The sequence below is a fragment of the Heterocephalus glaber genome, unplaced genomic scaffold (assembly GCF_053883595.1).
Source record: "Heterocephalus glaber isolate CG9 unplaced genomic scaffold, H.glaber_assembly_v1.0 deba00001444, whole genome shotgun sequence".
Classification (NCBI taxonomy): domain Eukaryota; kingdom Metazoa; phylum Chordata; class Mammalia; order Rodentia; family Bathyergidae; genus Heterocephalus; species Heterocephalus glaber.
The window spans coordinates 32,450,288-32,476,226 of NW_028258297.1; the positions used below are offsets into that span (position 1 = coordinate 32,450,288).

The 25,939-nt window shown below is 42.3% G+C and overlaps 1 protein-coding gene across 1 annotated transcript; it reads right to left on the bottom strand.

Moving 5' to 3' along the window:
* Positions 1–13,085: 13,085 nt before the first annotated feature.
* Fkbp4 (FKBP prolyl isomerase 4) lies at positions 13,086–24,199 on the bottom strand. The gene is made up of 10 exons (XM_004869323.4): positions 23,931–24,199; positions 19,958–20,102; positions 19,390–19,532; positions 18,516–18,636; positions 18,070–18,226; positions 17,159–17,249; positions 16,977–17,060; positions 16,570–16,755; positions 15,826–16,065; positions 13,086–13,858 (listed from the first exon to the last, which is right to left on the bottom strand). The coding sequence occupies exons 1-10, from the start codon at positions 24,033–24,035 to the stop codon at positions 13,751–13,753; spliced, it is 1,380 nt and encodes a 459-aa protein (XP_004869380.1). The 5' UTR covers positions 24,036–24,199; the 3' UTR covers positions 13,086–13,750.
* Between the last annotated feature and the right edge of the window lie 1,740 nt (positions 24,200–25,939).

Below are 25,939 nucleotides of genomic sequence, written 5' to 3' on the forward strand. Positions count from 1 at the left end.
AGGGCTTTTTTTCTTTAATCACTTATTGCCTGATTCCTGGTAAAGTCCTTAGGCTGGAAGTGAAGGTTGCTGTGATTCTAGACCCACTTTGTCTTGTAGACACCCCATCCTATCCCCAAATAAAAAGCTCTCGTCTCTCTCCCTTAGTGGTTTTACTCTGTAGTGGATGGGACCATTACTCTCATGGCGTGACACTTTGGGATTCTTTTCCTGTTGAATCCAATCCTGCCTTTCTTTGTTGTGTCCGATAAATCAGGGCTACAAGAGTATTTATGAAATCCTACAGGAGCTCAATACATATTTAGGTTTGTAAGCCTAGGCTGATTTATACTTGGTCTTTTACCAAAAATAAAATTACCATACCTGAAGATGTTAGACCAGGCGTAGCCCTACTCTGTCTGAATGTAGTGGGAGAAGGCTGGAGGGGCAGGACCTTTTTACCTAGGGGAGTGGGGGAGGATGGCAAATTTGGTCCTAGAAGTCTCAAGGGATCTGTCACCTAAGATGAGAAGGAACATCAGGTCAGAACAGAAAGCAGTATAGACTTACTGGGGACTGTAGATCCACTCCGAGGCTTAACCGTTACCAGTCCTTGTTTCTGGTGGTGTACTGTGGGGATGCCCATGCCCACTCAAAGGTTTGGGTTACCCAGTTTTTCACAGTGCTTTTAAAATGCATTACTTTAATCATGGAGGGGTTTCATATTGCACCCACTAGTCTGTATGTCTATCCTCTCACCCTAGCTTAAACTCTGAACTTCCTATTAAGTTTTAGGGGGTGGCAAAACAAAAATTAGTATTAATTTTATCTAATAAAATTAGATGTAGTATTCACTTGTTTTGTTGTATTTTTCCATTTTTTTAGCCCTCTAAATGAAATTTCAAATAAACTTATTAATAAATAATTCTCAGGTCAAAATAGATGAGGATCACCCTGCTTCAGTCACCAAGTGCCCTAGCCTGACCCAACTCTGAAATCATACCGGCCTTGCATTCCACCAAGTCTTAGTTTGGTTTTTTTTTTGGCACCAGGGATCAAACTCAGGACCTTGCCCTTGCATTTTCAAGGCAGGTGGCGGCACCACTGAGCTAAATCCCAGGCCTGCAAGTCTTAGTTTATCTTCATCATTTGGGTTTCTTGTTCTGGATCTTTCTGATATACAGTTGTGTGGGTAGAATATTCTTTATAAATCAGACAAACAGTAGCTTTAGTAGAAGGTTCCATGGGAAGGGATGGGAATTAACTGGAAAGCATTTCTATGGCATCTTTGACCACTTCATTCTTTTTTTTTTTTTTGTATTAAATTCTTTTATTGGTACATTGTAGGTATACAAGACAATTACATTTCTCATTGGGAATTGTACCTTTACATAATGCATCTTGGTTCTTATTTTTTCCCCATTCCTAGCCCTCCCTTCATGCCCTCCACCCTTCCCTATTTACAAAGACTTTATTTCCATTTTTTCCATTTCTCATCATTTTTCCTTTCCCTTCTTTCCTTTCCCCTGCCCCTCCCACTACCCCTACCCCTTTGGACCTTTTCTTCCTATTTTGCATTATCGATTAGTCATTCTAATCATTGGTACATTTTAGGTATACAATATAGTGACATTCATCATTGGAAATTTGCACCTTTACATAGTCTCTCTTGGTTCTTATTTTTCACCCTTGCCCAGCCCTCCCTTCAACCCCTCCATTCCTATTTACAAAGATTTTGTTCCTATTTTTCTATTTTCTCATATTAATCCCATTCCCTTCTATCCTTTGCCCTAGCCCTCCCACTTCCTTCCCCTTTGCCCCTTTTCTTCCTGTTTCACATGACCTATTATACATTTAGTCCTTATTTATACTTTCAGTTTCTCACACCAGAGAAACTATTTGGTATTTACACGTGTGTCCTATTTATTTCACTTAAGAGTATCGCCTCAATGTGCATCCATTTAGCTATGTCTCTAATTTCTCATTTTTTAATGGCTGAGTAGTACTCCATTTTATAAAAAAACCACATTTTCTTGATCCAGTCTCCAGTTGATGGGCATTTGGGCGGTTTCCAAGTTTTAGCTATTACAAACTGTGCTGCTATGAACATGGGTGCACATATATCACTGTGGTATGATTCTTTTAATTCTTTGGGGAAGATCCCCAGCAACCACTTCATTCTCTTAAGAGTAGATGGAGTAGCCCCACCCAAGTTGTCTGGCCAGGGTACCCAGGAAGAAGCAGGATCTTCAGAGCTCTTTCTTGCGCAAGGCTCAGAGCTACCTACCATCCTGGAGACAGGGTCCAGGACTTCCTAATGGGATATTTTTCAAGACATAAATCACTGTTAGCCTTCTTTTAAGTGCACACCTTAAAAGTTTCAAAAAGGCAAGGTCCTGAGTTCGATCCCCAGTACCAAAGGAAAAAAAAAAAGGTTTCAAAAAGGTCCTGACATACAGAAACCATTCTTAAACTTATTTGACCTACAAACTGGGCATAACTGTGGGCAGCTCTACTGATGGAAGTACTATTATTCAGAATACCTCTTTCCTCAAAAGTTTCATGTTATCAGAAAGGACCAACTCTGGAAAGCTTTAATCCTAGAACTTGTTGGGTTAAGATGCTACTGGATATTAAAAATGGCAGTGTAAAGACCCTATAGCAAAATGGAGCCTCAGACCTGGAATCTTCACATCTGGAAACAACAAATTAGTGAAGAAAAAAGTACAGGAAAATTAGAAACCACAGAAAAACTGTGGAAACTGAACACAACACAGGGAGAAGAATAAAGCAGCCTGAAATTCCCATGGTTATTGTAAACTGCAAAAATAGTGTGAGATTTTACTCTGAAAGTTAACCCTTTTTTCATGGCAGGCTGGAGTTGAAAAATCCTGCCATATTTGAGCATTTAATCAGAAGACATATTGGGAAGGGGTTAGAGACTGAGCCGCAGAAGCTAGGTGTGGTGTCACACACCTGTAATTCCTGCACTCAGGAGGCTCAGGTAAAGATTGCCACAAATTCGGGGCCAATTTGAACTGCATAGTGAAACCTTATCTTAAAAAAAAAGCTACAAAATATAGACCAACTATGCTTCAGGGTTTCTAGGGGGAGGCCACAAAAGATAGTCATGGAGAATGTGCAGGCTAGATATATGCCCCCTGAGAAGTTTAAGCCCTGCCCATGTTCAATTTGAGAAGCCAGGCTGGTTGTATGTAGGTTTTGGAAGGGGCTGGGTCTGAAAGTGCTGACACTAATTAGACTGCTTGATGTCCTCTAACCTGCTATCTACATCCAGCACAAAATTAAATGGTCTGTTTGCTTTCCCCATCTGCCAACATGAACAGGGGTATGCCTCAACCTGCATAGTTGACACAGTCTGAGGTATACAGACAGTGAGGCCTCTGGAGCAGGCAGGGGTTGGGGAGGGATGCACCTCACACATCTACAGGCTATAGAGCTAGGCAGATAAAGCAGTGACTTGGGGCACACAGGATACGGAGACTGGACACAGCTGGGTGAACACAGTGCAGGGCAGACACCACTGATCAGCCACACCCAGCAGGAAAAGTGGGGCAGGACTCAGCATTCACATGTAAAAACCTGAATCTGGAAACTAGTGACTCACTATTCCCTCATCCATATCTGGTAGATTCTAATACTGCAGATCTTGGAAAAACACCAAAGAATTTTTTGGACTCATCTCTCTTCTAGCTTTTTGGGGGTTTGGGCTTGTTTTTCTTTCTCTTCATCTTTTTTTCTTGTTTCTTTTGTTACTTTTATCTATCTTTGTTTATTCCTTAATAGGATTCTCTCACTTTTCTCTCATCTCCTTTTATTTTTCAAATTTTACTTTTTTGTTTTCCTTTTCCCCCACCTGCTCCGTTTTTATTAGTATTACTATTAAACCGTGTTAATCTTTAGGTACTTAGTTGACTCTGCTATTATTGTTGAATTCTATTATAAATGGTGGCATAGTTGCTACATTTAGTAGATATTTTCTGTATGTCAATATTTGCTTTGCCTTTGTGTCTAAATTATCATTGCAGATCTCTTTTTTACTTTTAGGGGTGGTTCAGTGATCCAGTTTGTTCTTGATTCTATTATTATTATTGCTGATTTCATTGCTACTGACAGGGTAGCATAGTTGTTGGGATTAATTGGTTTTTACTGTTTGCCAGGATCTGGATTGTCTTTGTGTTATCAGTAATACTGTGTGGTTCATTTCCAGAGAACTACTGCTGAGCCAATTATACTGCTCTCTCCCCTTCCCAAATTAATGGAGGTGGTTGGATCTTAGGACAGAGAAAAAGGCCTTTAGTTAACCACACCTAGAGTGCATCATTGGAAAGAAAGACACTAAAGAGAGCTCCATACTAGTCATATTAGCAACAAAATCTACTTTAATTGATCTGCAACCATTGGCATAATAAACCATGAAACAGGGGAGGCCTCCAAGAACTGATCCCTGGGGCACAGACAGAGAGGAAATCAAAAGCCTAACAGCTGAATTGTACAAAGTGATAAAAGAAAAACAAAAACTAAAATAAAATAAAAGCAACACAACACCAAACCCAAAAAATAACCAGATCAATAAGGTGCTCAGTGAGCTTGACGATGATGTAACTAAATAGATAATAAACTTAACAAAATAATAACTTTACAGAAGACACTAATAAAAAGCTAGCTGGACTAAATAAAACAATACAAAACATGAATGACTGGTTAAGGAATTAAGGGTCCATGAAAAGGTACAAAACAGAAATCTAGGAAGATAAAAAACTATACAACAGAAGTGACCTCTATGAGGTCAAAGTGACAGATCTAGAAGATAGGTCTGATTAATGCATGAGACCATATGCTCAGAGGTACATTAAAAACAAGAGACTACGCAAACATTAGAATTAGTGAAAAATCAGAAGACAGCATGAATGGCATAAAAAAATATGTTTAGAGAAATTCTAGAAAACTTTCCAAATATAGGGAAATAATTACAGATAAGTGAAGCATATAGAGCCCAAGAGCCATGGTCAGAAAAGAACTTCTCCATGACACATCACAGTAAAAATTCCAGAAGTCCAACATAAGGACAGAATCTTAAAAGCTGGTAGGAAAAGCAATAAATCATTTATAAAGATAAATACACTAGGATTACGGTAGACCAAGCCCTAAAAGAAAACAACTTCAAACCCAGACTAATATATCCTGCAAAATTATCTTTCAAAATTGATAGAGAAATAAGGTCTTCCCATGAAAAAGAGCAAGTTTAGAAATTCATGACCACCAAACCAGCCATCAAAAAACCAAAACAAAACTACAAAAAACCTCCAGGATATCCTAGAAAGACACAATAAAGCCAACGTGCTAAAATGTCCAGTGGAATGAATACATATGGTTGGATGAGTTAAGCAGAAAGTTAAGCAGAAAAGGTGGTGGGTGGGGGAATCAGTAACAGGAAAATAACAGAAACACAGGAATAACTCAATACCTTTCATTAATAACTCTCAGTGTGAATGGTTTCAACTCCCTGATCAAAAGACACAGATTGGCAGACTGGCTTAAAAAATAAAAACCCCAATGGTATGCTCTATACAAGAAATACATGTAGTTCAAAAAGAAATTCATAAGACTAAAATCAAAGTATGGAAAACAATAGTCGATGAAATGGGAGCCTGAGAACAAGCTGGAGTAGCTATCCTATTTTTAGACCAAGCAGATTTGAAGCCAAGTCTGATTAGAAGAGGCAAAGAAAGTCATAAACAAAATGGTTAACACAATTCATCAGGAAGAGCTTAAAATTATATATATGGTCTGAACACCAGTGCATACAACTTCTTAAAACTAGTGAACATAGGGCTGGGGATTTAGCTCAGTGGTTCCACCACCTGCCTTGCAAGCACAAGGACCTGAGTTCAATCCCCGGTACCAAAAAACCCGAGTTGACATAAAAGACTAGCTAAACATCAATGCAGTTATAGTGGATGATCTCAGTATCCCACAGTCACCAATAGATCAATGACAAAAAAAGTAAATCAACAAAAGATATCAGAGTTGAGCCACACTTTTGAACAAGTGGACTTGACAGATATCTACAGAAATGGACCAACAGGGCCAAGGACTTAGCTCAGTAATGCCGCTGCCTACCTCACAAGCGCAAGGACCCGAGTTTGATACCCAGTACGGGGAGGGGGGTGGGGAGAGATGGATTGCTAGCATCGGGCTGGGGATTTAGCTCAGTGGTTCCAGTGCCTGCCTTGGAAATGCAAGGACCGGAGCTCAATCCCCAGTACCAAAAAAAAAAAAAAAAAAAAAGAAATGGACCAACCGAATACACATTCTTCTCAGAGCACATGGAATCTTCTCCAAAAGAGACCATATCCTAGCTCATAAAGCATGCTTAAGTAAATACAAAAAAACTGAAGTTATCTCATGCATTTGAGATCATCATACACTGAAATGAGAAATCAATGATTAAAACGGCCGAGGATGTAGCTCAGTGGTGCCATGCCTGCCTGGCAAGTGCAAGGTCCTGAGTTTGATCTCTGGTATGGGGGAAAAAAAAATCAGTGGTAAAAGCAACCACAGATATTATGCATACACATGGAGATTAAGCAATATACTCTTGAATAATCAATGAATCGTAGAAGAAATCAATAAGACAGTTCCTAGAATCAAATAATGCCAGTACAACATACCAGAATTTATGACATAATGAAAGTTGTCCTAATAGGAAAGTTTATTGCTGTGAATGCCCACCTTGAGAAACAGAGAGCCCAAGTACCCTAATGATGCATCTCAATGCCCTAGGAAAAACAATGCAAATCCAGAGCTGTGTAAGGAACAAAATTAGAAAGATCAGAGCAGTTATTAATGATTGAGAATAAAAAAACAATACAAAGAAGCAATGAATGGAAAAGCTGGTTCTTCAAAAGAATGAAACAGGCAACCAATTCTACAAAAAAACAACAAAAAACATCCATGTGAATGCAATTACAAATCAAAAGGTGAATCACAATGGACACCACTGAAATCCAGATGATTAGTAACTACTTACAAAATCTGTACTCCAATAAATTGGAGAACCTTGAAGAAATGGATAGATTGCTAGATACATGAATTATCAAAATGGAACCCAGAAGAAAACCCTAAACAGTTAAACAACAAGCAAGGAATTAGCGGCAATAATAAAAAACCTACCAACTATGAAAAGCCCAGGATCTAATGGATTCACCACTGAATTCTATAAGAATTACTACAAGATCTATTGCCCATACTCCTCAACACTTTAATAAAACTGAAAGGGGGCCAGGGACCTAGTTCAGCTGTGCAGCACCTGCCTGGCAAGCATGAGGTCCTGGGTTCAATTCCCAGTAACTAAATTATAAATAAAATTGAAAGGGAAAGGGTACTTTCGATACTAATTCTTGGAAGCTAGTGCTACCTTGATTCCAAAACCAGATAAGGACCCAACTAAAAAAGAAAACTACAGGCCAACCTCTTTAATGAACATAGACACAAACATCCTCAAGAACTTACTGGCAAATAGCATGTAACAAACCATTAACAAGATCATACATCATGACCAATTGTCTTAGTTACTTTTCTTTTTTTTTTTTTTGGTACCGGAGATTGAACTCAGGACCTTGTGCTTTCGAGGCAGGTGCCAGAACCACTGAGCTAAATCCCCGGCCCAGTTACTTTTCTCATTGCTGAGACAAAATACCCAACACTCAAAGATAAAGGGGGAAAGGTTTATTTAGCTCACAGCTTGTAGAGGTTTCAGTCCACAATCGGCTGGCTCCATGGCTGGGTGGCATGGCAGATAGGCATTGCAGAGCAGAAACAGTTCATGGCAGGCAGAAGGCAGAAAAGCAAGCAAGAGAAAACAAGCCTCTTTCTTTCCCTTATGTTGTATCCGGCTACCAGGATTAGGGTGGTGGCAAACCAATGGGGGACTGATTTAGTAATTACCCACCCTTAATCCTAGCATTGCACCATGAGTCAATCACACAGTCTAGATTCAGTCACCTCTGAAAAAGCCCTGCCTATGACTGCATAAGGCTTTGGGGGAACATTTGGACACAAGGCATAACACCAAGTAAGCTTTCTCCCAAGGGTGCAAGGATGGTTCAACATACCTAAATCAATAAACGTAATATATTACATAAACAGAAATAAGGAAAACACATGATAATCTCAATAGATGCAGAAAAAGCCTTTGACAAAATCTGACATTTGTTTATGATAAAAACCCTTAAGAAAATAGTTATGGAAGTACCTTATTTCAATCTGATGAAAGTCATTCATGACAAACCTACTGCTAGTATCATATTAAATGGGGGAAAATAGAGAGCTTTTTCTCTAAAATTATGAACAAGGATTTTCACTATTACTGCTCCTGTTCAATATACTACTTGATATTTTAGCCAGAGTAATCAGGCAAGGCAATTTAAAAAAAAAGAATATGTAGAGGAAAGCAAGAAGTTAAACTATATTCTCAGATGACATGATCCTTTACATAGAAGATCCGAGAAAATTCTACTGAAAGAGTCCTAGAATAACCCAAGTTCAGCTATGTAGCAGAATACAATATTGACACAAAAAATAGTGTTCCTGTACACCAATAGTGAACTTACTGAGAAGGAAATTAGGAAAATAATACCATTAAAATAGCTTCAAGAAACATTGCATACTTAAGAATTAACCTAACTAAAGAAGTGAAAGCATTTTACAATGAAAACTACAGTACCCTGAAAAAGGGAATCAAAGAGAACATTAGAAAATGGGAAGATATCCCGTTCCTGGATAAGCAGAACCAACATTGTTAAAATGGCCAAACCTCTGAAACTGTTAGATTTAATGCAATCTCAATCAAAATACCAACAGCATTCTTCACAAAACTAGAAAAACAATCCTAAAATTCACATGGAACCAGAAGAGCACCAGAATACCAGAAGAAATCCTGGGCAATAAAAGCAAAGCTGGAGGCATCACAATCCTGGATTTCAAGTTATATTACAAAGCTACAGTGATAGAAACAGCATGGTACCAGCACAAAAACAGACTTGTGGATCAGTGAAACAGAATAGAGGATGCATAAACAACCCCAAGCACATTTAGCCATCTAATCTTTGACAAAGGAACCAAAAACATGTGCTCAAGAAAAGATAAGACTGTTTAACCAATGGTACTAGGAAAACTGGCTGTACACATGCAGAAGATTGAATCTAGACCCATTTCTATCACCAGGTACTAAACTAAAAACACATCAAAGATCTAAATGTTAAAAACAAAATCTGGTCCGGGGATTTAGCTCAGTGGTTCTGGCGCCTGCCTCGCAAGCGCAAGGTCCTGAGTTCAATCCCCAGTACCAAAAAAAAATAAAAATAAAAAATAAAAAAATAAAAACAAAATCTGCTGAAAGATATATAGGTGAAATTCTTGAAGACACTGGCATAGGCAAGAACCTTTTGGTCACAACTCCAATTGCACAAGAAATAACAAGAATCAACAAATGAGACTACATCAAATTAAAAAGCTTCTGGACAGCAAAGGAAACAACCAATAAGAGTCAATAGATAAGCTACAGAATGGGAAAAATTTCTGTCAGCTACTCCTTGGATAGAAGACTTATATATGAATAGAGAATATATGGATAGAGGAGAATATATGAAGAACTAAAAAAAGAAATCAGACCCTCCCCAATACAAACCCAATCGAAATCATGGGCAACTGACATGGAAACTTCTGAGAACAAGTACAAATGAGCAATACAAGAGAAAATGATCCATATCTTTGGCCATGAAAGAAATGCAAACAACACTGAGATTCCATCTTACTCCAGAAAGAATGACTATCATTGTGAAGTCAAATAACATGCTGGCAAGGCTAAGGGGGAAAAGGTACCCTTCTACGTTGTTGGTGGGAATGTAAAGTAGTACAGCCACTATTGAAGTCAGTATGAAGGAAAATTCCTGAAAAAACAAGAAATTCTGTTAAGTTCAGCCAATCCTAGGTATGTTCTTGGAAGAGTTAAAGACATCCTATTACAGTGATCCATTTTTATAGAAGCACAACTCATAATAGCCAAATCTTGGAAGCAACCTATATGTTCAATAGATGAATGGATAAAGAAAATGGGTATTTATATAAATGGAGTACTACTCTGCCATAACAAATAAAATTTTGAGTCATCTGTAGGAAAATGGATGCACTATGAAACCACATTAAATGAACACACAAGCTTAAATTTCGCATGGTTTTTCTTAGATAAGATTTTTGCAAATGGGAGAGGGACCAAGAGATGGTGGTAGGGAGGGAAAGTAAAAGCATTATGATGTATTATGTACATGTACTCTCTATGATGGTATAATAATTATGTACCGCAAACATGTACTAATATAAAAAGGAAAAAAAATAAAGACATTCCTACAGGATGAGTAGTGCTCACTGTCATTTAAACCCAAATGAAGAAGTGGACTTAAAACACCAAAGGTGAAAAAGGATTTTTGGAAGCAGTGGTTGCCTAACACTATGAATGGACTTTTAACTTGTACAAGGCTGAAGATCCTAAAAAACACTCATCTTAGAGGTGGGGAAGAGTATGGGTGGTCCTCTCCTAGCACTAGAACCCAGATTCATAAAGGCATTGCTTTTCCTTGATTGTCCCACCTCACAATGATTTGGAAACATTTCATTCTACTTTCTCTCAAATGGGTATGACTCTTTTTTTGGTACTAGGGTTCGAACTCAGGACCTTGCATTCGCCAGGCAGGCGCAGTGCCACTGTACTAAATCCCTGGCACTCCAATTGGTATGACTTTACATTTGGGAGATATTTGATGCACTCATATGGCAAACAGGTGTGGAAATGTAGTCATAAATCGTATCTACTTGTGTTGGCTTTATTTAGCACTGCCCTCAGTCCATTGCCATTTCAACCTAAGCATTGTTAAGTTTTGAGTTCTCCATTTGGAGAGGAAAATCCATTGAGACAGAAGAAACAAAGCAGAAGAGGTTCCACTGTTGCTTATTTTCCAGTAATGATTTTCCTTAAAAAATTAGTTTTTACTAGTCCTAAATATTTTTCATTTTCCAATTGAAATAGGATAAACAATTCAGTATTGGGTTTACCCTCAGGTTAGTGTAGTTGGTATAAAAGGTGTCAGGTGCCTTCCAGATCTTGCCAGTCATCTTTATAAAGATTCTGGACTTCAGCCCACATGGGATGGAAGGCATTGAAATGGTGGAGGGATATGACTTTGATGCAGAGTGAAGTATAGGTGGGGAGATGATGTAGGATAGGAGCCTTTTGTGGAAGAACAGGTCAGAATTGCATGCTGTTGGGGAAGAGGTAGTGATGGAGATACGTGGGAGATAAAATTTATAGAATTTGAGTAGCAGTAGGTCAAGATAAACCTGGTATTTTTTTTTCAGAATGAGACCTCTTATAAATGTGCATTATAGCTAACAGCACTGGTTGCTACTAGTTTTCCTTAGTCAAACACATATTTTCTGCTTAAAAAAAGATTTAAATGTTGGTGAGAAAGGTGCAGCTATCTAGAAACAAACTTAAAACAGTGACCCAGAACAGAGCCAATTGTGGTAGTATTGAACTTTTATCCTTAACGACCTTTAAATTATTTTAACAAAACATCTTCACAAGGGCCAGGGATTTAGCTCAGTGGTTCCGCCGCCTGCCTCGCAAGTGCAACATCTCGAGTTCAATCCCTAGTACCAAAAAAACAAAACATCCTCACAAGACAGTTTTAATGTTACTGTAAAGTAAGACATTTATCTCCAAGTGTTCTACAGAAGTTTTGAATTCTTAGAATCTTATAGAACCCTTTGTGCTGGACAGGACCTTAGGAGTGCTTTCATCTGTTTTTGCAGATGAAGAGGTCTAAGACCTGCCTATGAGCCCCATTGCAGTCTGGTTTTGTTCAGAGAACTCACCTTCCAGGCAGACCTTTCCATTTTAATTTCTGAGCTTGAATTTCCTCATCTGTAAAAATGGGGGTAATGTTTTTTGTAGGATGGTTGAGAATCTAACCCACAAAACACTCTTCCTAAGTGCTAGGATTATAAGTGCCTAAGAAGGGTCAGCTACAATCATTGGTTATGGGGACAACAGCCCAATTTTGAAACACCCAAAGGATCCAGACACAGACTTCAAGCACAGGACTGTAATTTAAACCTAGCAATAAAGCAAGCAGGACTCACAGAAACACTAAAATTGTAGTCCTGGCTCAAGCAACAGCTACGTTGTTTGGCTCAGTGAGACATTTTCCACACAGAAATCTATCTTCGACAATGTAAATTATGAAGAGGGTTGGTCTGACCAACCTAGGGCCCCCTGGCTTCTCCCAGGGGGCCCATGCTGCTCTGCTGTAGGAGTCAAGGGTCAAAGCATGGTTAGAAAAGCAACACAAGTGTTTTCTTGGTGTCGCTGAAAAGGAAGGTGGGTGCGATCAGTACTCTTTATTTTAAATCATGTAAAAGGTATCTGATATGAGGCAGTCAGCTACACCAGTTTTTCCACCTAGTTAAGGAATCAGTCACATGTGGTGGCACATGCCTATAATCTCAGCACTCTAGGAGGCTGAGGCAGGAAGATTCTAAATTCTAGTCCAGTGATTCAGCAAAACCCTGTCTCAAAATAAAAGGGGATATAGCTCAGTGTCCTGGTTTCAATCTCCAGTTGAGGAAAAAAGAACACATGAAAACACACAAATCAAGAAAGCACAAACATGCCTCTATCAAATGAGAGTGAGGCAGAAGTACAAATCTAACTTCAGAATAAATGTGCATGCCCCAGTCTTCTACATGTTTACACTTTTTCTTAGGTGTAGGGAAGAAAATCAGAGGTAGTAAGACTGGGAGCTTAATGGTGGTCTATAGTACAATCCCAGCTGCAGCCTGCATGGGGCTCATTGGGCCTGTGCAAGGGGGCTGCTTCCTGCCACGTGATTGCAACTGTATCACATGCTGCACCTACATAAACTGAACTAGGGGCTAGGAAAGTGACCCATAAATCTGCTCCTGCCCGGTATACTCATCATATCCACCCTCCAAAGCTGAACACAAAGGGGTGCCTGACATCCAGATAGGTTTTGTTGTTTCCACTTTATTGCTCAAGCATGGGACTTGAGGCGCACCTGGACCTTCAGCAACATGCAGAGAAGAGGCTAGGGGTTGGGGTTACAACCAGGGCAAGAAGAAAATCTGACAGGAGGGGAACTACTGAAAGGGAAGACAGGGGTGGCCACCAAGACACCAGAAGATACATCACTCACACCATCTGGGGTGTGGAAGGGAACAAAAAAGGTAATGGGCAGAGCAGTGGTTTTTCCCATGCCCCTAGCACCGCAGGGAGGCCACATGTTTGCAAATGGACTGGGGCAGAGGATTAGGATAACGGCTGCCTGGGACTTTCCCTCTATGCCCTGGTCTCACCTCAAATTCTATCCCTGCCACCTGCCCCCTTCTACCATTTGAAAAATGGACTTAACAGAGGGAGCAAAATAAATTAACATTTTCATCAATATGTGAGGATGGACTTGTGTTCATGGATAACAGGGGAAGAGGTGGTGATACCACCTCAAATTATCCATCTCAACACCCCCACCTTTCCCCCTCAAAGCCATTATCCAACCAGATAGAAAAATAAAGTCTAATTCACTGAAAATTCTTCAGTTTTTACAAAACTAACAGGGTAGGGTAGGGAAGAGAGCAGGGAGGCAGGCAGCTGCATGGAGTAGGGTTGGGAAGGCTATGCCTCTGTCTCCACCTGAGGCTGGGTCCCCGAAGCATCTTTCTTCAGCTCAGCCTTCATTTCTGTGTCAGTGTGATGGTCTCCTGTGGCTGCCTCTGCCTTGGCCTGTAAGGAAGAGGGAGAGGAAGGTGCTGAATTCCCAAGTGAAAACCACACATTCAACTTCAACAGAATCGCATGAACTTAACAATTCTTCTAGAACTGTCCTAAAGATATACCTGGTATGTTCAAATTATGAATTTATAATGTCATTCATTTACAATACTGTTTAGAACTATGCTCATCCATCAGGTGATATCTATTACATGTGACCGGTTCCAATCAATGTGTGTTTTTTTTTTTTTTTTTTTTTTTGGTACTGGGGATCGAACTGGAGACCTTTTGCTTTCAAGGCAGGCAGCAGCACCACTGAGCTAAATCCCAGGCCCCCAATCGATGTTTTGAGGCAAGGTCTCACTATGTAACACAGCTGGCCTCAAACTCATTATGCAACCCAGACTGGCTTCAGAACTCATAATCCTATTTCAGCCTCCTGAGAGATGGAATTACAGGCATGTGCCAACTTTAAATCTGTTTTAAGTGTAACACATATTAAAGATTTTAAAGATTTATTCTAAAAAACACACAAATGTATTTTTTTTGGCAGTACTGGGGATTGAACCCAGGGCCTTTGCACTGAGGTCTATACATCTCCAGGCCCCTCCTTTTTTTTCTTTTGAGACAAGGTCTCACTAAGTCATCCAGGCTAAACTCGAACTTGGGATTTTCCTGCCAGATTCCCAGAGTGCTGGGACTATAGGTGTGTGCCACCGTGCCCTGCTCAGAGATTAAATTTTAAGAAATTACATATTGCAGCTGGGTGTGATGGTACACACATGTACTCTCCAGTACTGCCAAACAAAAAACACACACACATAGAATCACTAACATTTGAGAGATATTTTACATAGTTTTTTTTAAACCAAAATGTTATCAATTCTATTTCTCTTTACCTTTTTAAACATGGTGACTACTAGAAAACTTAAAATTAATATGTGGTTTGCATTTTATTTCTGTTGGACTGTGTTGATTTAGCATACTGAAAGACTAAGAAATAAGAAATTGGTTAAATAAGATTTCCATATAGTGGAATACTACATAAACGTAAGAGAATGTAAAAGTGCTTTTAAATATTCATGTAAAATAAGCTTCCAGTTATTATGTGAAAAATATGGGAGCTGGAGCATGTTGCCCTAAAAGCCACTTGAATGTGTCTGTCTTGTGTATAAAAGCATTAGAGTGGAATGACAAGTACTGGCACAGGATCAGATGCTTCACAAAGAGGCAGACTTTTTTTTTACTACACATACTTTTTCCAGCACTTTGTTTTTGTGGTGAGGGGACTGAACTCAGGGCCTTCACACTGAGCTACATCCCCAGCTCTTTTTCCATTTTTTATTTTGAGATGGGTTATTGCTAAGTAAGTTGCCCAGGCTGGGATCAAACTTCCAATCCTCATGCCTCAGCCTCCTAGAGTGCCCGGATTACAGGTGCGTTATCACTATACCTAGCTCTACATAAATATATTACCTATTTAACACCACCCCCTTCCCCCAGGGCTAGGATGTATCTCAGTGATGGAGTACACAATTAAGTTTAGCATGCTTGAGGACTTGAGTTCAATCTTTAGATATTCCCCTGTCAAGCATCTGGAGCCTTTTAAAGACTCTAGGCACAAAGCCAGGCATGGAGCCGCATACCTGCAATCACAGCACTCAGGAGGCTGAGGTAGGATTGTGAGTTTGAGACCTGCCTGGACTGTACATCGCTCAGAGAAAAAAAGACCCCAGGTACAGAAGAAAACAGAGCAACCAACTCTGATGTGTGGACAGGTTCCAACCCTGGTCACAAAAGTACAATGGCTCCATCACCAGAAGTCCTTACTGAGGGAACACACGTGTTCCTTATTGCTTTTGACAAGATAGTAACTAGTTTCCACAATTGGCACAATCAGTCCATACCAGCTGGGCGGAGGAGTAGGACAAGAAACACCTTTTTTTGTCCACTTTAGTCCTGCCCCATCAAATCCTCACCTTGTTCTCCTTTTCAGCCAGTCTCTCAAACATGTTAGCATAGAGCTTCTTCTCCCGGGCAAGCTGCTTGCGGATCCTCTGCTGGCACACAGCCAGCTGGGTCTTGGCAGCTTTGTTGCTGGGGTAGAGCTGCAGGACCTTCTGGAAGTCAGCTCGTGCTAGGTCAAAGTCATTCACTGCCAGATGGGCCTCTCCTCGGCGGAAGAGACCCTTCTCATTGTTGTTGTCCAGTTCCAGGGCCTGAGAATGCAGAACAAGACTTCAAAGTCCTATAGCTTACTTGGCCTTGGCAGGGTTCCAAAGGGACCCCTAAAAGCAGGATCAGAAATGGCTGGTGCCAGTCCAGAACAAGACTTGGGTAATTAAATGCAAAAGATCCACGTCTAGGAAGGAACTCAGTCCAAGAAGAATGGGAAGGTGCCATATTTTGGATGAAAAAAGGATCTGATATTCCCATTTTTTAGTGTAGATAAGAAAGAGGAAGCAGCTAAGAACCAGGTTAGGAAAAAACTCTAGTTCTTTCTACCTGGTACTTGCTTCTACTTCTGTACCAACTGCCTCCCACTACAACCTGAAAGTGCTTGCTACTGGCATCTTGTACCTCTGTGGTCTCCATGATCTCCATTCTCCTAACAATATACCCCACTATTTCCACCCTAGTCACCAAGAGCAAGAGTCAGACACTGGCAGCTCACCTACCCCTGCTTGTGAGTGTTATCTTTGTGTCCTCTAATGGGACCTCACCTTGTTACAGCTTTCAATGGCAGCTGAGAAGGCCTGCAGCTTCAGATGACACATGGCCAGGTTCAGGTGGGAGGCCAGTCGAAGGGCCTGGGCCTTCTGTGCTTCCTCATCAGAAAAACTTGACTCATACTCCAGCCAGGATACAATCTTCTTATACTGCAGTAAAGCCTGCTTGTACTTGCCTTCCTAGAATGGGAGGCAGATTTAGGTCCCTAGCACAGGCTCAGTGGCATTAGGCTGCCATATCCAGTAAACAGTGAGTGACCTGTGGGTACAAGACTCCTGTCCACTGCTCTCCCTGTCAAGATCAATGGGCTCAGTCAGATATAGTAGCAGAAAACTGCAGGGAAAGGGTGGGCCCACAGCAGCCCTTACTGGTGGTGTCCTGAGTGTGACTGTTGGCTCACCTTGAAGTACACAGTGCCCCGCTCTTTCACTATGGTGCTCTGCTCCAGCTTTTCCTCGGAATTCATCTCCCAAGACTCCTTAGCCTGCCATACACCAGGGGTGAGACAAAATGATTAGTGTCCCTATAGTCACCGGTAGGACAGAACTGAATCCAGTGGAAGAAAACCTTGAGCAAACCTACCTTCTCAAAATTCTTAAGGTGTATCTCATATCTCAGCTCAGCATTTGGTGGGATTTGGAACTTCTCCTTGCCAACACTGCCAAAACCATAGCTGCAGGGGTGAAAAAAACCTTTGGGTCATATTGGCAGCCCTTAACCTGTCCCAGGCTGAAAAAGCTTCCTGTTCATTTCCAGGAAAGAACCTTCCCATCTCTTAAGAATTGGTTCAAATCTTTCCTGTTTGGCAAAATATTCCCTAACCTCCTCACACAATTAGGATTTTCTGTAGCATTTTCTACAGCTTCTCATAACTCTTAATCACATGGTAATATGATTACTAACTTAAAGGGTACCTCAGTGAATGAGGCACTGGAAGGCAGGAATGATGTTAGTTTTGAACCTCTACAATTTTCAGCAGTGTGTCTGGCATATAGTAAGTGCGTCTTAATAGAGGGTGTTAATCATCAAGTTGGAGCCTTTCCTCAAGCTGTGACCTTTGTGGGAAGGCATCTCTCCTTTCGAGCCTTAGGGTACCAATATTCTGTGTTTTCCTTGTAACAGAATACTTTTTCATCTCCTGACTTCTTTCAGTGAGAATGCCTCAACCCCTGAACCTGTTTCCAGTCTGAAAGAACTTCATAGCCCTCTTTTCCAATTTGAAGCCTCTATTATTGGCCACTTTCTGGCAGCAGCTAGAAATCTTGATGTGGGTATAAGACAAAGACTAGGCTTTGATCCACAGAAATGTGGACAATTGTGGCCACACTTCTAATTACAACAAAGGGGTCAAAATGTTCTAAATTTGGTACTCTAGATTACAGCAAACAAACAAAGGGGAGCAAATACAAATGGCCAGTTATATAACTCAGCACTGACACTCTGATCTTTGACCTTCATCTGCCTATCTGGTTGGCAAAGTGTCTATGGCTCACCTGGGCTTGAGGTATACAATGGAATGTTCTCCTTTCTCCATGCGCTGAATGGCCTTCTCTAGCCCACAGGGAAGATCCTGGCTCTCCCCATCGCCGACCTCAAAGCGGACCTCCCGCTGGTCAAAGAGCTGGTCCTTATAGTACCCTTCCAGTGTGACTGGAATGAAAGAGAGGCAACATACCAGTGGTGTGAGAGGGCAGCGCCCTGGGAAAAGATACTATCAGCCTACCTGCATCTCCCCATCACTTCTTGTCCCCACAATATCCCTGTCATGTTCTCAGACCTGAAGGGATGTTAAGAGAGTATGGCCCAACATCTCATTTTATGGATAAATCAGACTCAGAAAAAAAGGAAGTGACTTGCCCAAAGCCAACCAGGGCCTAAGTGTAAGTACCAGAATTCAAACCAAAGACTTCTCTCCACACTCTAGACCATGCTATCTCACCCTCCACAATAGCGCCATCATTGGGCCTGGAATAGCCTTCACCCCGAGTCTGTATTCTTCGGATGATTCCACCATCTTCATCTTCGGTCAGGTCCTCTCCCTTAAACTCAAACAACTCCACCTGTGGGACAATCATAAGGTGACCAATGCCTTCCTGCACTAACTCAGCAACTTCTTTCATCCAGAAGAGTCTCTAGTAACTGCCAGAACAGATCTGTCCATGGGACAGTCACACTAGGAGTCAGAGTGGCACCTCTGCCAAGTTCTTGGGAGCTGCCCTGGCTTCCACTTTGGCAGTGGCACCCAGGTCACTGGACTTCAACCAGCCTCAGAAGAATCTATGTATTACTCTGGTCAACTTAACAAGGACACAGGAAGCCCAATCTGGTAGGCATCAGAAATGTCCTAGCATCCCTCAGCAGTCTTTCTGAATGTTCTCAAATATCCACTGCCAGGCTTGCCATTTTTCAGACCTAAAAGCATCAGTGTCATCTCTTTAGGGAAGTCTTTCCTCAATCTGTGACCTATGGGAAGGTGCTGCTCCTTCCTGAACTCTAGGAGACCAACAGTCTGTTTAGTTTTTAAACAGCATACTTTCTCTCTCCTGATTTCTTTCAGTAGGAATGCCTCAACCCCTGACCCTGCTTCCATCTGGAGGGACTTCAGAGCCCTCTGTTTCAACCCGAAACCTCCATTACTGCCTGGCCACTTTCTGGCTGCAGCAGAGCCAGCTGCCTTTTCCAGTTCTTCTAAGGCCAGGCCCTCAGCTTTGGCAACATTGTCTCCAAGAGGCAGGAAGGGCTGGAGGGCAGCCAGCCACTGGGCTGAGATAAAGCCTGGCTCTCTGCCTGGGTCTTTATGGCTGGACACTCACCTCAAACACAAGTATGGCATTGGGGGGGATATTTGGAGGACTGCCTGCTGAACCATACGCATATTCTGGTTTGCAGGTGATGCGGCACAGTTCCCCCACCTTCATGGTTGCCACAGCAATATCCCAAGCCTTGATGACCTCCCCTGCAGGTAGAGAAAAACAGCATCTCCTTAGCAGGATTCTGATTCTGACCCCAAACCATGTCTCCAAAGAGAGTTACCATAATGCACCCATCAGGAAGCTGAACACCCTTTAGAAATGGGACTAGAAAACAAGAAGCTTGCATCAAGTGCTATCAGGTCTCAGAACTCTACAAAGATCACTTGACTCTGGAATAAACGAATTCAAGAAGCAAGATAGTCTATCCTTGAACAGTGAGATGGTGAGTTGATGAGAAAAGGGAGAGACAAATCAATACAGTTACAGAACAGTAGAAGTACAAGTCATAGAATGAGTAATGTACTGTGATACATCCCTGTTCGAACTCAGTGTTGCAAACACGATTTCTGCTTATGATAATTTTCATCCATCTCAAACCCTATCCCACCAGCCCAGTGACCATGCCTACCTTTTCCCAGGTCAAAGGAGAATTTATCCTTGCGGTCCAGACTGGAGTCAAATTTTGTGCCATCTAATAGCCAGCCAGTGTAGTGCACAAAGACTCGGTCCCCAATCATGGGTGTCTCTGTGCCTTTACCCTCTCTCTTGATGACCTGGGAAGGAGGATAAAATGAGTACCCAGGTACAAGTGTGGAAGGGGCCCCAAACTGCCTGCAAGCTTCCTAGAGGAACCTAATAGTTCCTGTCCACTCTCCCATGCCTCTCATAAGCAGATTCAAGGGACCAATCATCAGATCATTCTGATGTTACTAGTGTGGCTAGGAATCACCTGCTCATCTTTTTATGGTGCTGGGATTGAACCTAGGGCCTCATGCATGCTAGGCAAGCACTATAACCACTGTGCTACACCCTTAGCCCTTGTAAGTTTTTGAAAACAGGGTCTCACTAATGCCCCAGCTAGCCTCAAATTTATGATCCTTACAATAACATCCAAAAAACCCACAATATCTAGGAATCAATCTAACAAAGGAAGCAAAAGACTTCTATACTGAAAATTACAGCACTCTAAAAAAGGAGATGGAGGAGGATATAAGAAAATGGAAAGACATCCTTTGTTCCTGGGTAGGAAGAACCAATATAGTGAGAATGGCCATACTTCCAAAACTACTATATAGATTTAATGCAATGCCGATTGAAATTCCAACAATATACTTCACAGAACTAGAAAAAACAATCCAAAAATTTATTTGGAATCAGAAGAGACCTGGAATATCAAAAGCAATTCTAGGCAGCAGAGACATGGCTGCGAGTATCACAATCCCCAACTTGAAACTATACTACAAAGCTACTGTGACAAAAACAGCATGGTACTGGCAAAGAAACAGACCTGAGAATCAGTGGAATAGATTAGAAGATGCAGAAACAACTCCAGACATACTCAGCCACCTCATCTTTGACAAGGAAGCCAACCACCCTCACTGGAGGAAAGACAGCCTATTTAACAAATGGTGTTGGAAAAACTGGATTTCAACTGGCCAAAGATTAAAACTAGACCCATACCTATCACCATGTACTAAACTAAGATCGAAGTGAATTAAAGATCTAAATATTAAGACAGAAACAGTAAACTTGCTAGAAGGTAAGTTAGGTAGAACTCTTGATGCCATTGGCATAGGAAAAGGCTTTATGAACAAAACCTCAGTAGCATGGGAACTAGCACAAAGAATCAACAACTGGGATCTCATTAAAAAGCTTCTTCACTGCAAGAGAAACCACCAACAGAGCTAAGAGACAACCTACAATGTGGGAAAAATTTTTTAGCAGCTGTATCTTAGACAAAGGACTACTATCTAGAATATATATAAAGAACTGAAAAAAATCAGACCCTCCAAATTAAAAAACTCAGTTCAAAAATGGGCATCTGAAATGAACAGACATTTCTCAGACAAAGACGTAAAGGCAGCAAATAAATATATGAAAAAATGTTCAACATCACTGGTCATTTGAAAAATGCAGATGAAAACAACACTGAGATGCCACCTCACCCCAGGAAGAATGGCTGCTATCAAGAAATCAACCAGGAACCAGGGATTTAGCTCAGTGGTTTCACCACCTGCTGCGCAAGCGCAAGGACCGGAGTTCGATCCCTGGTACCAAAAAAAAAAAAAAAGAAAGAAAGAAAAATCAACCAATAACAAATGCTGGCAGGAGTGTGGGAAGAAAGGAACCCTTCTCCATTGTTGGTGGGAGTGCAGACTGGTGCAATCATTGTGGAAATCAGTATGGAGATACCTCGAAGAACTAGGGCTAGAGGTCCCATTTGATCCAACTATTCCCTTGCTGGGGATCTTCCCCAAAGAATTAAAAGAATCATACCACAGTGATATATGTGCACCCATGTTCATAGCAGCACAATTTGTAATAGCTAAAATTTGGAAACAGCCCAAGTTCTCATCAGCTGGAAACTGGATAAAAAAGATGTGGTTTTTTAAAATAAAATGGAGTAATACTCAGCCATAATGAACCAGAAACTACAGACATTTACAGCTAAGTGGATGCATATTGAGGACATATTCTTAAGTGAAATAAATAGGACACACATGTGTAAATACTGAATAGTTTCTCTAGTGTGAGAAACTGAAAGTGTAAATAAGAATTAAAATGATTAAAACAAATAATTGATAATTTGAAATAGGAAGAAAAGGTCCAAAGGGGTAGGGGTGGTGGGAGGGGAAGGGGAAAGGAAAGGAGGGAAAGGAAAAATTATGAGAAAAAAAAAATGGAAACAAAGTCTTTGTAAATAGGGAAGGGTGGAGGGGGTGAAGGGCGCACCGGTAATGGGGAAAAAAATAAGAACCAAGATACTCATGTACAGGTACCAGCACCCAATGATGAATGTAAACGTACTGTATACCTAAAATGTACCAATAAAAGAATTTAAGGAAAAAAAATTTATGATCCTTATGCCTCAGCTTTCCAAGGATTACACGTATGTGCCACTACATCCCATCTCCTAATCATTCTTGAAGTGCAGAAAGACTTTGAAAAACTGGAGACAAAAGGCCTAAGTTCAAGTTTTTCCTTATGGTTCTAGATAAACATTATACTCTCTGGACCTTGACTGTAAAGCAGTGATAATAATCCCTATCTCCTGGAGTTTTTAAGACAAAACCAGCAAAGAGCTCAATGAAAATTTACAGTTATTAGTAGGAAAGGGGAAAGTCTTTATACATTTCTTCATTCCCCCTGAATGCCAGTGATCATCAGATCAGGGTCTAGCCTGGATGGAGAATGAGGAGAATGACAGGATTATGAACAATAAAGAGAACAGAACAGCTCAAAACAGGGAAAAGGTAAAGCCCAGTTACGAATGAGCACAGAGGCTCTTCATCGGGCCCTGGAATCTGTTCGAGACATGAGTTTTCCTGCCTGGTAGGCTGAATACTTTATTTCAGGACCGAAGTATTTCTTATGGAAGCACAGGCTCTGTTTCTTTTCTTCAGCATTTATAAAGAGTGACCCAATAGGATCCCCGGTGAGCATGTGGTTACCCTCTAAGGGAAATCTTCCAAGACACAACAGACAGGTGGTTCCAGGAGTTAAAAGAGTAAAAGAGATGGAATGGAGAATCAAAGGAGAGGTGACCCTTCCTGGAACCATAACCTCAGAGGAAACAGTACGCTGGAGCGAGAAGGGGAAGCCACAGGCTCACAGGACAGCAGCTGGGCCGGGCCACAAGCACCTGAGGCAAAGTCAAATGCATTCCTGAACCAGGTGAAGTATGCCAGAGGTCTCTCGTTTTGTACAGGCCACATTCGTGTGGGACTGCGTAGTGGCAAGCCACCGGGAGGAACAATGGACGGGAGAGCTTGCAATGCGGGATAGAATTTCACCATCCTGAACTCCTGGCAGAACCTTCCTCAAACTACAGCCTGTAGTCCAGATCCAGGTCCAGAAGCATCCCTCTCCTAGCTCCTCCAGCTGTTGGTAGTCAGGCGGTTCCAAAGAGAAAGTGCTTCCAAAGCAAAGTGCTCCTTCCCGCCCGGCAACCTGAAGCCCCAACATTGGAAGGCGGAGGAGCGGGGGCGTGGGAGGGACTACAGGTCCCAGCATGCACCGCTGCAGGTCCCCGCAGACGAGGGGCAAGGCAGGGCGGAGTCAGTGACCTCGCCGGGGGAACGGGCCCGGGAATGCAGCGGGATCTTTTTTTTTTCTCGGCCAGGCCTAAGCCCCGAGCACACAGGGCCCTGGACCAAGACACGCTCCCAGGAGCCGCTCAAGTCCCAGCTAGTGTTCAAGTCCCAGGTGGGCAGCCTGGGGAGTTCCTGGCGCAGCCTGATTGGGGCGGCGCCGCGCAGGACAGGCCCAGCCCGGTGCGCGCCGCCGTGGTCCCGGCAACCGTCCGACTCCCTCCGCCTCGAGCACCCTAGTTTCGGCCCGGGCTCCCAGGGCCTCGCGCCAGCCACGCCACCCGCTCTCACCTTCAGCACGCCCTCGTCCTGCTTGGGGCTGATGTCCACCCCCTCCAGGGGCAGTGGCGCCGACTGCGCCCCGCTCTCGGCCGCCTTCATCTCCTCGGCGGTCATCGCCGCTCGGCGCGCGGGAGCCTGCGGGCCTGAGCTGAGGAGACGCTGGGTCTGCGGGCTCCGAGGGGCCGAACGCCGGCGCCCACGCACGCAGCAGCCCACGCTCGCGCACCTCGCGGCAGGGTCGGCCAGCGGAGTCAGGCGCTCGGTGTGTGTGTGGGGGGGCGGGCGGAGCGGCGGGCCGCGAGTGGTGCCGCCCTCCGGGAGGCGGGGCTGGGCGGAGCCGCGCGGGCGCGGCGGGGTGGGGCGCAGAAGTTTCTAGAGCCGGTAACCGGGTAAGGGCCGCGGTGTCCCTGGCGCCCTCGGGACGCCTCGGACTGGTCTCGCCCGAAGGCTGCCGGCTTCCCGACTTACGGGGCCCTGCGGGACTCCAGGCACCGCCTTCCTTCTCCCCGCCCGGGTCAGCTCCTCCCCTGCCCTCTTCCCGCCGTCCCGGACGCTTCCAGATCCTTCTGGATCGCGTCAGCCGCCGCCCGCGCCCCTCGCGGCGGTGCTCTGAGTTGCGGCCGGCTGGGCGCAGGTGAGTGACCGCCCGCCGCCCGCCGCCCGCCGCCCCCACTGGGTTTTGAGACAGGCCCTCCTAATTCAGGCTGACTTTGAACTTACTGTGTTGCCCAGGCAGTCCTCCAACTTGCAGTGATCCTCCCGCCACGGCCTTGTAAGTGCTAGGATTACAGGCATGGGGGACAACAGCTGGATTTCTGCATCTTTTTTTTTTTTTTTGAACATTTTTAACTATTTCATGCTTTATTTGACATTTTTTTTTCTTTATCTTTCTTTTCTCCCATTAACTTTATTGGTACATTTTAGGTATACAATACAGTTACATTCATCATTGGGATCTTGCACCATTACATGACTCTCTTGGTTCTTATTTTTTTTCCCTTCCCTTGCCCTCCCTTCACCCCGTCCACCCTTCCCTATTTGCAAAGACCTTGTTTCCATTTTTTTCCTGTTTTCATATTTTTTCCTTTCCCTTTTTTCCCTTCCCCTACCCCTCCCAATTCCCCTGCTCTTTTAGACCTTTTCTTCCTTAACGTTACACAATATCAGTTATACATTTTTGAAATTACAATATTAAGATCTAGGAGACATGACCACAGATTTTACAGAATTTAAAAGGATATAGAAAGCATATTACAAAAATCTTTTTTGAAATAAATTTGACAACTTCTAAGAAGTAACTTAGAAGACAATGAAACTAACTCTGGAGGAAATACAAAATTTGAATAGCACCTATTAAAGAAAGTATATTTCTAGCTTGAAAACCTACCTATATGACAACAGCAGGCTCATAAACATTTTAACTGATAAATTATATCAAACAAAGCAGAAAAAAGGAACACTTCTCACCTCATTTTAGGAAATCAACATTGTGCTAATCCTAAAACTGGATAAAGATAATAGAAGAAAAAAGTATGAACATAGATAGAAGTTTGTTTAACAAAACCAACTGTTAGAAGTCAGATCTGGCAGTATGTAGAAAGTGGTTTTGTTATAGGGATGGCAGTGTTGGTTCAGCATTGGAAGATCCACCCCCAAAAGTCATCATTTTAACAGAGGAAAGGAGAAAGCCATATGATCCTGTCACTAGTTGGAGAAAGAGTATTGGACTAAATTTTACAGCTGTTCATGGTAAAAGCTATCAGGAGACTACAAGTAGAACAGAACCTTCTCAACAGATCAAAGACATGTACTCCATACTTCCAACAAAAACTCCTTCTATGAATGGAGACGATACAATGCTTTCTCCCTAAAGTGGGGAACAAGGGCATATATGCCTACTCTTCATCTGTCCATTAGACTTTGAAACATAGGTCTAAACCAAAATAGTCTGGCAATAAAATGACACAACTAGGATAGGATTGGCACGGCAGAAGCAAAATCTTTATATGTAGATGAAA